The sequence below is a fragment of the Mytilus californianus genome, unplaced genomic scaffold, assembly GCF_021869535.1.
Source record: "Mytilus californianus isolate M0D057914Y unplaced genomic scaffold, xbMytCali1.0.p SCAF_5, whole genome shotgun sequence".
NCBI classification, from domain to species: domain Eukaryota; kingdom Metazoa; phylum Mollusca; class Bivalvia; order Mytilida; family Mytilidae; genus Mytilus; species Mytilus californianus.
In genome coordinates, this window is record NW_026262701.1 from 49,848,752 (window position 1) to 49,863,123 (window position 14,372).

Here is a 14,372-nt window from a genome sequence, read left to right on the forward strand (position 1 = left end):
ATTAACAATATTAGATAATCAAGTTTTTAAGTTGATTTTAGATTATCTAAATTAGAGGGCTAAAGATATTCTGATATGTAGATTATCTGTTTCACAGCATTTTTCATTTTGAAAACAGAGCCCTATCACAAATGATGTAAAAATCGAAGTAGCAAACATTGGAACAATATTATCAGTCATGCTGCCTTATGGCTGGAATTTTTCCTGAAATAAAATAAATCATATATATCAAAAGGAATGACTAACAGGTGATTGGAATTCATTTGCAGAAAAACATATTGAAAATCCTTTAAAAACAAAAACTCTTTATACAGTGTCCGTAAACATATAATGCACAAAAACGCATTACTACTACCCACTAGGTGCATTTGTTTAATGCTTTTTGGTTGAAATTAACTTATCTAAAACGAAAATTCTAAAAAGATGTTTTAACAGATAATTTTTTCATGAACTCTTTAAAAAAACTATGATAGAAGTCAGAAGAATCAATATGCAAGAAATTACTTGGATGAATTGTAAACTGCCTTTGACTTTCAAAGATAAGTCATCATATTTAAGTGCATATATGATACAGAAAAGATCTCATGTTCATTTTTCCATAAATTTTTTATCCAAGGTCAATTCTGATATGTGCTATCAAAATGTGCAAAGTAAAAGATACCTTCATAACTTACTTTTCGAGTTATATCAGTTTGAAAATGCATGTATTATGTGAAAACACAAATTTAATTCAATACTTTTCTGAAAGTATAACACAATTTTGGAACAGAAAGAGATATTTTTACTTGTTCTTTTGGAAAGTGTTCCTTAGTTTATAGGCCTTTAAGTAAGTCCCTATAATGAAAGTTAAATTGCTTAAAAAAAAGTGAAAACATAGTTATTGGTAATAAAAATACTAAGACAATTATTTTGCAAATACAAATGTATGCAGAAAAAATCTAACAATGGTTTTTTCTTGCAATTCTTATATAACTATTTTGAAGCAGTACATATTTGAATTGAAAGAAACAAATTGGGGTCAATGTGCTATTTTTTTAGTTATAAATATAAACTCTAGATTTTTAAACGCTGTAGAACTCATTTCCCATTTTGGTGCTAACTTATGTATTCTTAATGCAACATCTTGTGCAGCCATTACTGATGTCCATCAAAAACCATATGAATTACAGTAATTTATTGTCATATGTGAATTTATTGATGATAGAAAGTAATTATTCTTCAATTGCCTAAAATGCTATGCCCCAGTAGTAGATTTTGCATACCGCTACTTTAATATACAACATGTAAATATTTTTGAATTCACGTAACCAACTTGATGACATTAGTGATTTTTTTTAAAGAGGTAGGGCCAATTTCCCCTGAATTTTTTTCACAGAAGGGCCAATTTCAAAAAGTGCTGAAAGAATATAATTTACGATAAAAACATGAAATAAAAATGTTTTTTAGTCAATATCTCGATTATTATGTATTATGATATGTCTGGAAAATAGTTAATTTAACCTCCAAAAAAGGATGAAAGTCAAATGTGCGGAATTTACCGTGTTTTAGGTTGGAAAAACAAGGAATCCCCCAAGAAGGACACTTCAAACCAAAACAAAGTTATGTTTTTTGTTGTCGTAATTTACACAACTTTTCCCCTCAAAAATGAAATTGGTTTAGTGTGTCCTTAATACCTAAAAACAACTTTTTTAATAAAAAGTGGAATATCACTAAATTTTACCTATATAGCTGCTTAATATCGACAATGTTTTCAAGAGTCGCCGTGGCTCCATCGATAGCGCTTATATTAATATTGTAAATAATGGATTTTTTTTAAGATGGGGTTCAAATCTCACGCTATTTTTCCAATTTTTTATGTTGAAATATTAAAATGTTATGTTTCTATCACATTTTTTCGGATGTTTGTTTAATTCAAAGAGACACACTGAAGTAGATGCTTGTACATAACCAATTACACGAGAATTGGTTATATAGCAATGAAGCCCAAATGTTGTGTGTGTTATACACATAACGAAAAAAGGCCATAGCAGAAAAATTTCAAAACAACAAAAATATTTTTTTCTAATCTTGAACAAGAACGTTTTAGAAAATGGTCGCCAATCCACCAACTGTGTAGATACTAGTACTGGCATTGTTACATTGTACCACCGTACCTACACCGGAACCTAAGTCATCAGAAAATGAAACAACACCACAGAAAAAAAAAACAATTACACTACCAATCGTGACTGTAGGTAAAACATCAAGAAAGTGTTGAATCTGTATCACAACATAGGGTCGATCCATTTGGTACAATGCCATGCAGAAAAGACCAGATTACATGTGTTTGTTACGCAAGCCGTTCTAATACCAACTGGTGTAAGCTGTTGTCCAGTTCATATAGACGGTAAACCTTAAAAGCGGGAACAGTGTATAGATATAAATACATCCAGATCGAGGAAAACAACATCCCAGTTAAATGCGTCCAATATTTTTTGGCTTCTTGGCATTAAAACAGAGACCAATCTTGAATCAGATTAGCTAATTTAAATCAGATAATTAGATTATTAAATGTTTCTTGTATTTATATTTAACCCCCTTTTTTAGGCGCCACTTAGGGGCTTTCAGTTTTTTTGGTCTGTGCGTCCGTCCCTTCGTTTGTCCGTCAGTTCGTACGTCCGTCTCTCCCGTTTCAGGTTAAAGTTTTTGGTCAAGGTAGTTTTTGATGAAGTGGAAGTCCAACAAAATTGAAACTTAGTACACATAATCCCTATGATATGATCTTTCTCATTTTAATGCTAACTTACAGTTTTTATTCCAATTTCATGGTTCACTGAACATAGAAAATGATAGTACGAGTGGGGCATCCGTGTACTATGGACACATTCTTGTTTAATATTTTGTTAGTTTTAAGTTAAACAAAGTTGTGAAATACACGTACGCTACAAATCACCTACCAACATTAACACGCTAACTGAAGCACCATGTTTTTTTTTAATACAAAACTAATTTTGAATATCTATTCGGTTGATAATTCATATTTTAATGCCCCTCAGGGGCATTTACAAACAAAATCAATATTGGTTTTGATAAACAGAAAAATCAATAGTCTTGGCCTTGATTATTGTAGGAATACCTGTTCATGGTATGAAAATAGATGATGTGACGTGTTTTCATATACTATAATTAGTATCTATCGGGCTATTTAAAAACATGATTTACCTATCTAATCAAATGAAAAAAACTCACGGGAAAATGGCCCTACCTCTTTTTCGTGCTTATCATTAGCAACAGTGTCATTGCAAAAACAACCAGTTACATTTAGATCCACTGTATTCTGCCCTTGCTAAAGCATCATATATTTATTATATTAAGATTTCATAGATTTCTTGCAAGGATGAACAGTGTCATTCAACCTTAATATCCAAGAAACTCCAGTGTCACATTTTATTTTGCTGTTTTCAAACATATAGAAATCTGTCATTGTTTCAAGCCTATAAGACCAGTAAACCTTTTAATACTGTAAATAGTTGTTATTTTTGGCATCTGGCTATGAAGAGCATGTTACAACTTTAGTGTATTCATTTTCGGCCTTGTACAGTAAGCTTAAATGGACACTGAAATTTCCATGGAGAGTAAATTGCCCAGTAAAATATGAAGATAGTGAATATTTCACAATATCCCAAAGCTAATTCTAAATATATTTTCTAAGAACACTGCAGTATGAATGAATTTAAATGACAAAATGAAAAAAAAAAGTAATTTTGTATTTTCTTCTATTCAGTATCACCACCGAAAGCAGCAGATCGGTCCACTTGCCCGCAAGGTGGTTATGTATTTGGGGACAAATGCTATTATCCAATTCTGCATAATCCTTTGACATGGTTTAAAGCAAAGGAAGAATGTGATAACAAAGGATTAACATTGACCAGCATACAAAGCCTAGATCAAATAGATTATTTGATTAATTTGATCCAAAAATTGGCTGGAAGCAGATTGAAGGTTTGGATAGGATTGAACAAGCTGAATAGATACTCTTCATGTAAGTGTATGTCAAGTTTGTAAGTCAACAAAAGAGGGAGTACAATTTTTGGCCTTTATTTTTTGTGGGATCCTCATCAAAACTACAGCACCCAATTGTTCATCTCTTTGTTAAATTTAAACCCATGGTTAAATATCATAGCCCTTGGTTAAAATTTAACCCAAGGTTATTTTCTGTTGTTCATCCTTTAACAGTTAAAATGAGACTAGACATAATCAAGGGTTAAAAAAGTTGAGTTAACATAACTTTTGCCCTTGGTTACATAATCAATTTTTAGATAGTTAACCCTTAATTATATTTAACTAAGGGTAATATTTAACCAAAGAATAACCACCCATTCAGATCAGCTGGATTTAAGAAAAATTATGATTATTTCTTGTCTCCAAGCTAACTTCTTATTGTTTTGTTAAATCCTCTTCAATTTTTGATAAATGTGTCCCCTCAGCACAACCACGGATGTGTTTGTTAATCAGAAAATTCTGAATGATTAAAATATCCCATCTTTTAACTTGTCACCTAGATTGCTCTTTCATTTTCAGTGGATCCTCATTAGATTTGAATGAAGGTTTCCATTAAAAAAAATCTCGAAGGAGAAAGATAAGCAGAAAGATCTTAAGTTGGGGACTTTTTTTTAGGAAGGGGAACTTTAAAAAATATCCAAATTAATTATGTAGGGGCATTAGGAATGTGAGCTTGCTCACTGAAGGTTTATTCATATACTATGGGTTAGAATGAGTATATATGTGCTTAAATGTCTTCCAAACTCCTTGAAATGTATTCAGTTTAAATAATCAAGGATTTCAAGATTCATTTCAGCATCACTCATGTCAGAAATTCCCAATTAATCAAGAATGATGGCAGGTCTGCAAATAACGAAAAAACATTAAGATGTGACAATTAACAATCACTGATGATGTTCCTGACTTAGGACAAACAAATATATATGAAGCAGTTTTAACCTAAGGATTTGAGATAGCTTAATACTCTCTCCTTTAAACTGTTATCAATAGACTATATGTTTAGCTAATAAATGGTACACGAAAGAACATACAAGGAAGTGATTTTGCAATAATTTAATGACCTAAACTTTATTTGAGTGACACTTGTACAGTATACAATTTTAGCCAAAATATTTTGGAATTAGCCCCATGTTTTGCCAGGAACTGCCATTTTTTTCACATATTATATCATCGAACCACATTTAATATTTATAAAATCTGTATTCACACTTTTCAAAAACGTGATTAGAAATAATATTTTATACCTGTAGTATGTTAAGGTTCATCAAAAGAAATTTACAAATATGGCCATGTTTACATCGCAAAATCTTCTGAGAGTACAGACTAATCGGATACATCTAAGAATATTCTAAGGCATGGCTGAACCTAGATGTATAAAGGTTTTTGCATTTTATATTTCAGAAAATTTAAAACTTACATGGGTTTTGATCTGCATTCTTTTTCTAGTCTGCAGAGATGGCAAAATTAATTATCACCTGTGTTTGACTTGATACGGTCCACTCAGTTACAGTTTAAATCATCTGTTGTCAGTAGATATAGATTGACCATGTCAATCAGTTCACCACATTTTTTATATGAGGGGAGCTTCTTAAACATCTTTCCCAACTTAGGTTATTTTGGCACTTTCTTCAGGAACGATAAAAAATGTATAGCTAAATGTCCAGTTAGATTTTTACGATTTTGAAACTTAAAATGTATTTAAATTTTATTTTATATAAGTCCCGCCATGCCTTTTCCAGGTGCACAGATTTTTCTGTATCCATAGTAGAATTTAAAATTATATTTCATGGAAGGTTATGAGTAACCTAAGTAGTTCATAATTCTGTTTTCATATGCCGTCTTATAATTTGCTTCATTAATATTTTAGCCTGGTCTTGGGTAGACTCATCTTCAAAGGCATTTGAAAACTGGAACAGTGGGGAGCCTTCATCATCATGGCGTAGTAGTACACCAGAGGAATGTGTGGAAATGAGACCAGATGGGACATGGAATGATATCAATTGTCATAATTATGAAAGACCATTTATTTGTAGTGGTGACACAGGTTTGTATACTACACTAGTGAAGCTCTGATATCAGGTTTACAGAAATTTAAATTATGATATTTTGGGTCAATTAATTGATTTTAGAACTTTTTTAATAACCGTTCCAAAACCAGGAAAACCATTTATTTTCTCTTTTTTTTTTTACCATGACATGACTATCAGTGCACCTAAGGGTTCGGCAACTGGAGGTCAGCCCCAACCCCATCATATAATAAATTGTTGAATATCTTAAAATTCGTTCAGATCCCAATCTTTAAACCATATATTAATTCTTAATTGCCATAATCAAACATTTCTGGTGCACTAAGGGGAACATGCCCTGCCCCTTTCAGATAATTAATTTTTGAATATTTTGAAAATGGTTCAAATCCCCAACATCTAAACCATATATATATATATTCAAATTATCTTGACAAGGCCTTTACAGTGCAACATAGGTTTTGAACTTTGGGTCATGCACCACCCTCCTTTTAAGTAAGTTCTTGAATATTTCAAAAATTTGTAAATCCCCAAATATAAACCATATGTATTCTGAATTACCATAATACTTTTTTAGTGCACCATAAATTTGTTCCATGACTGGGGACTGGTGGTCATGACCTATGCCCTCATATCAATTGTTACAAATATTGAAAACAATGAAGCTTCCCACCCAGTAATAGAAAGAAAATAAGATATGGAATGATTGCCGATAAGACAAAATAGATCTGATTAGGGGCCAACTGAAGCCCGCGGCTCAAGGGTGTGGGATTTTCTCGCTGTGTTGAAGACTCATTAGTGTTGCTCTTTGCATGCTTTGGTCAGTTTATTGTCTCCCTGACTAATTCCCTGTTTCATTTCTCAATTTTATCTTATTTGCCATGACGATAATTTTCCAGTTCTACAATGTGTTTGTTGTGCCTTTTCTTTTCTGAAGTGACTCATATAGAAGAAGGCGAGGCATAAGTTTTAGTTCACAGTTCCACCTAGTTTATAATAAATATGTATTTGCTGGATTACAATTGCTTATTGCATAAGATATTGCAGAGATAACATTATATGATTATTGCTGAGGATTATTGCATAACAAGACATTGCATAGATAATATTATAGGATTATTGCTGAGGATTATAGCATAACAAGATATTGTAGAGATAATGTTATAAGATTATTGTTGAGGATTAGTGCATAACAAGATATTGTAGAGATGATGTTATAGGATTATTGCATTGTGACTTATTGTATTTAAGTTTAGTTGTTTACAATAGTAACCGTTTGATAGAAACCGTGTATATCGTTTTGGTTATACCTAGATAAACATAGAAAGGAAGAAGATAACAAGAGGGTAAATCTGGGGTCAAGTCAAATATGAGCTGGTGTTTCAAAGGAAACTAATACAAATGTAATGAGGAACTTTAAGGGAACATCCCTCCTTCCAGAATAGTACAGTTTGTGTACTCATATCAAAGTTGTATCTCGAACTAACAAATTGGTTGTGTAAAAATAAGTCAACAATTGACTGATCTGTCAGCTGTTCTTTACCTTCGTATTTCAAAATTGAAAAGAAGACAGCCGAAATGACAAGGTAAAGATGGTTTTCTCAACAACGATCTGATTGAAGAAGTTTAGATTGCCTAACATCTAAACACAAGGATTGCATCCAAAATTATTTTACACATGTGAAACATTACCAATGCTTAATGTATTTTTTTCGAGTATGAATAACATGGGGGTTATATTTCAGCTTATTAACTATTTTTTGCCAATTTAGTGTTTCAGAGATAAATTTCAACAAAATAATTTTATTTCACTTTTTGGCATGTTTATTTATCGAATTGAAACATTTTGCATTTTGAAAAATATGGACTTGATATTAGGGGCCAAATAAGGCTCTTACAGGGGTAAATTCAGTAAAAAATCTCCCATTGACTGTAATGCAAATCTATGTCTTGAATTAAATTTATACCTGATTTACCTTTAGAAATCAGAAGCTTTCATATATCATTCATTAAAGTACAAATGTAGCCCCATCTTTTGCAACAAAAAAAACATAGGGTTATGCGGCATTTGTGGGCATACATGGCCTTGTTTACAAACACGGTTGATTCGCACTTAATTCATTACTTTTCAACCCTGCAGTAAAAAAGTGCATTCAGCATTCATTTTTTATTTTTTTTAACCCTAGTTTTGATCCATCTATCAAAAAATATTTATTAAAAATATGATCTACCGAGGAGCGCAGGACTTCAGTGTTATACAGAAAGCTCTCCCCCAAATGGGCAGTTCCGGATGACGTATATTTATTTACTGAATTTACCCCTATAAATGACCTTTTTTCCTCATTTCCAATTTATTTGTAATGATCATGTAATATATTCAATTTTCAAGTTCCAGTTTCAATACAAGATTCATAAATGCTAAATTGGTAAAGATAGAGGAAAAATTATACTACAGCCCTTACTGCTTCCAATGTGTATTTTGTATATGAAAGAGGGACGAAAGATACCAGAGGGACAGTCAAACTCATAAAGTTGCACATTGACTGTTCTTAAAAGAATGATGTAAAATACTATGCTCAATAAATATGAATTGTTTTCTGTATTTGCTTCGACCAGTATTGCAAGTACATATAGGAACCAAAGTCTTGATGTACTTTTAGTTAAATTTTGCCTGATATGGAAGCTTTTGATTGTATAACCTGAAAATACCCCAAAAAGGCTTTTCAAAGGCTTTTTAAGCAGTTTCATAACCAAAAAAAAAACAACAACATTAATATTTCATTTTACTAAATTTGTGTTTTAATTACTTGTAAAGTTAAAAAAATGACAATCACTCTGCAGAAATTCCTGTTAGCCCAACATCAGGATGGTTTCTTCGCCAAAACTGGACAGCCAAAACTGAAGAAGAAAAATGTGCCAAATATGAAAAAAATAAGACTTGGTATGACCAAACCAGAGTAAAAAAAACTTCTAAAAAAGGAGATTGATTATTAACTATATTACACCAAAGAAATTCACTACAGCTTATATCTCGCAATTAGAGATTATAAGCAAAGCTATCTCAATTTGAATCTGAACTAAGCATATCAATTCAAACTCAAAGACGTAAATTATTATATATTTTAGAAGAAGCACACAAGGAAGACTAATCATCCAATCATGTCTAATAGAAAGAATAGATCGTTCAAAGCTAGGGATAAGAAACGCAAAATTGCTAAAAATAAAGAAAAAAGGAAAATATACAATATAAACCACCAACATAAGAGACGACAATATAAACACACGGTAAAAGTACAGAGAGCTGCAAAATATGTTGATATATTCACAAAAGAAAAGTTATGTAATGCTGAAATTCTAGTTCTAGCGAAAGGACTTAAATTCATTCCTAGTCCAAATCTTCGAAACGCTAAGAAAACTCTCATAAATGACTTCAATGAACTAGCCCGTAAAATGAGATGCAAATATCATTTTGATGATGGATCTCACCAATACAATCGTCATCCATTTCTTTCCAAAAGTGGTTATAAGCCAAACTGGGCTAATAATGCAATTGAAAATTACTTATTTTCAACAAGAATTGAATTGGAAAAAATACAAATTAAATCATTTAAGGACAACCTGCCTAAAAATGAAAGAAAAGCATTACAATCACTACGTTCAAATGATCGTATCATTATCAAAAAGGCAGATAAAAACTCCTCAACAGTTGTTCTTGATAAAGAGCTATATATAAAAATGGCAAAAGACCAATTAAATGACAATGTACACTATGAAAGAATTAACGAATCTCATACAACGGAAATACTAGAAAGTATCAACACTATTATTCATCGTCTACACAATGAATCCTACATTGATGAAGTTACATTTAAGTTTTTAATAAATGACCAGGGAAATAGATTAGGGAGACTATACTTCCTACCAAAACTTCATAAAATTAATCAATCGGATAAACAAAAGATTATAACTGATATCAATCATTTACAGAATGTAAACGTCCCAGGAAGACCGATCGTATCCTTATGTAATAGCCCATTGGAAAAAAATGCACAATATATCGATTATTTTATTAAACCAGTTGTCAATAAATTTTAGACATACACACAAGATACAACTTCCTTCATAAACAAATTGGAAAAAATAAGAGCACCTGCGGACATATTAATGAGCTCATTAGACATTTCAAGTATGTACACCAATCTACATCATACTGAAATTATTAATGCAATTGACAGAGCATGGCAACTAATAATGCAGTGTAAATTTGACATCCCAGTGCCACCCAAAAAGGCTTTACTGGAATTACTTAAAATTGCCCTTGCAAATAATGAATTTGAATTCAACGGGCAAATTTTCAAACAGAAAATTGGGGTTCCAATGGGATCCCCAATGTCGCCTAGTTTAACAGATATAAGAATATACGAAATCGTTTCTGAAATATTGAAACGCTTTCCATACTCGTCGGACATTTCTCTTCTTTCTGTCTACAGAGATGACGGATTCTTATTATTTAAAGGAAGCGAACAATCTCTTAAGGAATTTTACCAAATTGCAAATAGTATTCACCCACTATTAAAATTTACTCATGAAATCTCTAATAATCAAATACAGTTTTTGGATGTAACAATATTTAAAGGAACCCGATTTGAAACAGAAAAGATATAAGATGTCAAATTATATCACAAACCTACAGATAATTACCAATACTAAGAAAAATCGTCTGCTCACCCAGCATCTGTATTCAAAGGATTTATAATTGGTGAAATTACAAGGTTCATTAGATCGTGTTGTAACAGAGATGACCTCGACACACAGATAGAAGTATTCAAACAAAAACTTACACTAAGAGGATACTTGGAAACTGAAATTAATCCGTTGATAGATAAAACACTGAGAAAAAAACAGACAGAATATATTATGTTATAAAAAAAAAAATAAACAAAACTGTCCACCACTAGTACTAGCAACTAAATTCAATCCACTCTTTAAACAATTGGGAAGAAGAATAAGAAAACATTGGCATTTAATTGAAAATGATATAATTGCTAAGAATTTATTTCCCAGACCACCTATGATTGTTTATCATAAACATAAGAACGTGAAGGAGTACTTGACCTCGGCAAAATTATAATCACCGTAAACAATTAAATAGTAATAAGATAAGAAAGGACACAAAAATAATAATGATATTGCAGATTCACCAGGTGTCGTGCCCTAAAAATACTACTACATTTGATATGTTACCACAGCAAGAACTAATCGAATTGTAATTACATAGTAATTTTAATTATACAAGGCTAGGGTACCTGATGAGGATTTACGGCCTTGGTCAAAAATGACCTAAATGATATCCGAAACACCAGGTGCAGCTTAATCATTTTTAAATCATTGAGAATCGAAGACTTCTACTTAATTACCACACATCATTACATATGAATAACCATTGCCTATATGCAAATGAGTAAAACCAGATAATCTTCTCACAGACACACACCTTTCTAACAGTAATTATTTTACATAAGAAAGATCAAATCAGGCTACGATAGAAATAACCACAAAATAAATATATACGCAGCATAACTTCTTTAGAAAAGTCTGTACAGATATCGATATATAATTCACCTATTGACAAAGGTGTTAATATGTGTTGCTGGGATTGGTAATGGACACAGCTATTTATAAAAGGTCAAATCAGGCTACGATAGAAATAACCACAAAATAAATGTATAGTATACGCAGCATAACTTTAGAAAAGTCTATACAGAAATCGATATATTTCACCTATTGACAAAGGTTTTAATATGTTTTGCTGGGATTGGTAATGGACACGGCTATTTATAAAGTGCCCCAAAATGTAACTGCATTTGATACGTTACACGATAGAAACATATTGATAACAATTAAAAAAGTAATTAAAATCAAATGTTATAGTAAATAAAAATAAATTAGGCCAGGGCACCTGACGAGGATGAACGGCCTTGGTCGAACTTGACCTAAATGATATCCGAAACACAAGGTGTAATATCATCAAATTAAAGAAATTCATAGACGACCAGTTGATTACCACAGATCATTTACGTTGGGAAAATCCTTTCAAATAAATAGATGTGTAAAAGTTTATAATTAACCACAGAACAATCTACCGAGAAAAGGTCAAATAAGGTTTTAACAGTTAAAGATAATATATATAATTAAAGTAAATATATATAAGCAAAACAAGCTATATATATGAATCACCAAATCATGCATAAACAGAACAATAACAGAATAAAACTGTAATTGAAGACAAACATTTAAATGCATATAAAATTGCATATAAAGTATATACAGCGATACATGGAAAATCATTATAGAAACTCGATACAGACAAGAAATAAAATCTCCTATAGACAATGGTATTAGTAAGTTTTGCTGGGATTGGTTCATGGACACGACTATTTATAAAATGAACTTGAAAGATTAAAGTAACAATTTATTATTTAAAAGCAATTATTCAACATAGCAATCAAAATACAAATATTTCAACACTAGTTTCATAGATGAAGGGTATGTAATCCTGAAAAGTTGTCCAGTATGTTTTTTAATTATAGAAACACAATGAATTATGTAAAAAAAAATGAATATCTTAATAAGGTTAGATTATTTGAGTGTTAAAATACTTGAAAAATTTTAAATTAAACTTGATCTGCAACTTAGCATGGGGAACATTGCTAAAAAAAATACACTATGTCAAAGGGAGGTAATTCTGATTTTCCATATGATTTTCCACATAATTAGAAGAAATATGTGCAAAATGTGATGTAAAATGGGGAGAATAGTTATGCCTTTCATTAATTTTATAGCTCTAAAGTGTAATTTCTATTGTTACTTTCAATCTGGACACAAAACTGATATTTTCCTTATACCCCCATGCTTCCTCCAACAGTATATTCAATGCATCCTTGTCAGCCGCAGTTAAACATAGAATAAAATTTAACTGGTTCCAAAAAGCTTCCATTGCATTAATATTTACAGAAAATGAGCTTTGTGATTATTTTGTGGCCTTGAAAAAGTACAGTGACATAGTCCATATTTTCCATACAGGGGTAAATTCAGTAAAAACTCTCCCATTGACTTTAATGCAAATCTATGTCTTGAATTAAATTTATACCTGATTTACCTTTAGAAATCAGAAGCTTTCATATATCATTCATTAAAGTACAAATGTAGCCTCATCTTTTGCAACAATAAAAACATAGGGTCATGCGGCATTTTTGGGCATTCACATGGCCTTGTTTGCAAACACTGTAGATTCACACTTAATTCCTATACTGACTCCATTTCTTTTCAACCCTGTAGTAAAAAAATTAAGTGCATTCAGCACAGTGTTATACAGAAGGTTCTCCCCCAAATGGGCGGTCCCTGATGACGTATATCTATTTACTGAATTTACCCCTACAACCCCTACTCCTTGAAATTAGATAAAAATAAAAGCAGCTGACATTACTTTTCTGCTATAAAAAAGATAGTTATAGCTGGATATATTCTTTGGCCGATTTTCATGACAAAAAGCAGTGCTGAACACATTTGACCCTCATAATTGTATAAAATTTCTTCTTCTTTGTTTTCAGATAGAGCAGTTACACCACCAATCACCACTACAGCTACAACAAAAGCAGGTTAGATTTTATCTGTAAAACATTTTTGTCCAGCCTGTACATTTTTTAGCTCACTGGGGCTGAAGGGCCCATGTGAGCTTATGCCATTACTTGGCGTCAGTCGTCGTCGTTTTCGTAAACTATTTCAAGAATCTTCTCCTTTGAAACTACTGGGCCGAATACCTTCAAACTTTAACTGAATGTTCCTTAGGGTATCTACTAGTTTATAAATTGTATCCAAAGTTTTGATCCATCAACAAACATGGCCGCCATGGCTAAAAATAGAACAAGGGAACAAAAGCAGTTTTTGGCTTATATCTCAAAAACTACAGCAGTTAGAGCAAAGGAGTTATTGCCCTTAAAACGTTTTTTTTTAACATTTTTTATGAGTCTAATTACTTTTTCAAAAATCTTCTTCTCTGAAACTACTTGGCCAAATACTTAAAAATTTAACTGAATGTTCCTTAGGGTATCTAGTTTATAGATTGTATTCGGGGATTTGATCCATTTAAAAACATGGCATCTAAAAATAGAATATAGGGTCAAATGAAGTTTTTGGCTTTCATCTCAAAAACTAAAGCAGTAAGAGCAAAACTGACATAGGTGAAAATGTTAAACAGGTTTAGATTTACCTGTCAAGTAATCATCAGATCAATAGGACAACTTATTG

The 14,372-nt window shown here is 31.6% G+C and overlaps 1 protein-coding gene across 1 annotated transcript in view; it reads left to right on the forward strand.

Annotated features, from left to right (window-relative positions):
* The window catches only part of LOC127702022 (macrophage mannose receptor 1-like), a 145,951-nt gene that overhangs the window by 125,474 nt on the left and 6,105 nt on the right, over positions 1-14,372 (forward strand). Inside the window, exons 41-43 of the mRNA XM_052205998.1 lie at positions 3,764-4,021; positions 5,909-6,085; positions 13,676-13,723. Coding sequence (XP_052061958.1) covers positions 3,764-4,021; positions 5,909-6,085; positions 13,676-13,723 — 483 coding nt within the window. The remainder of the gene's footprint in view (positions 1-3,763; positions 4,022-5,908; positions 6,086-13,675; positions 13,724-14,372) is intronic.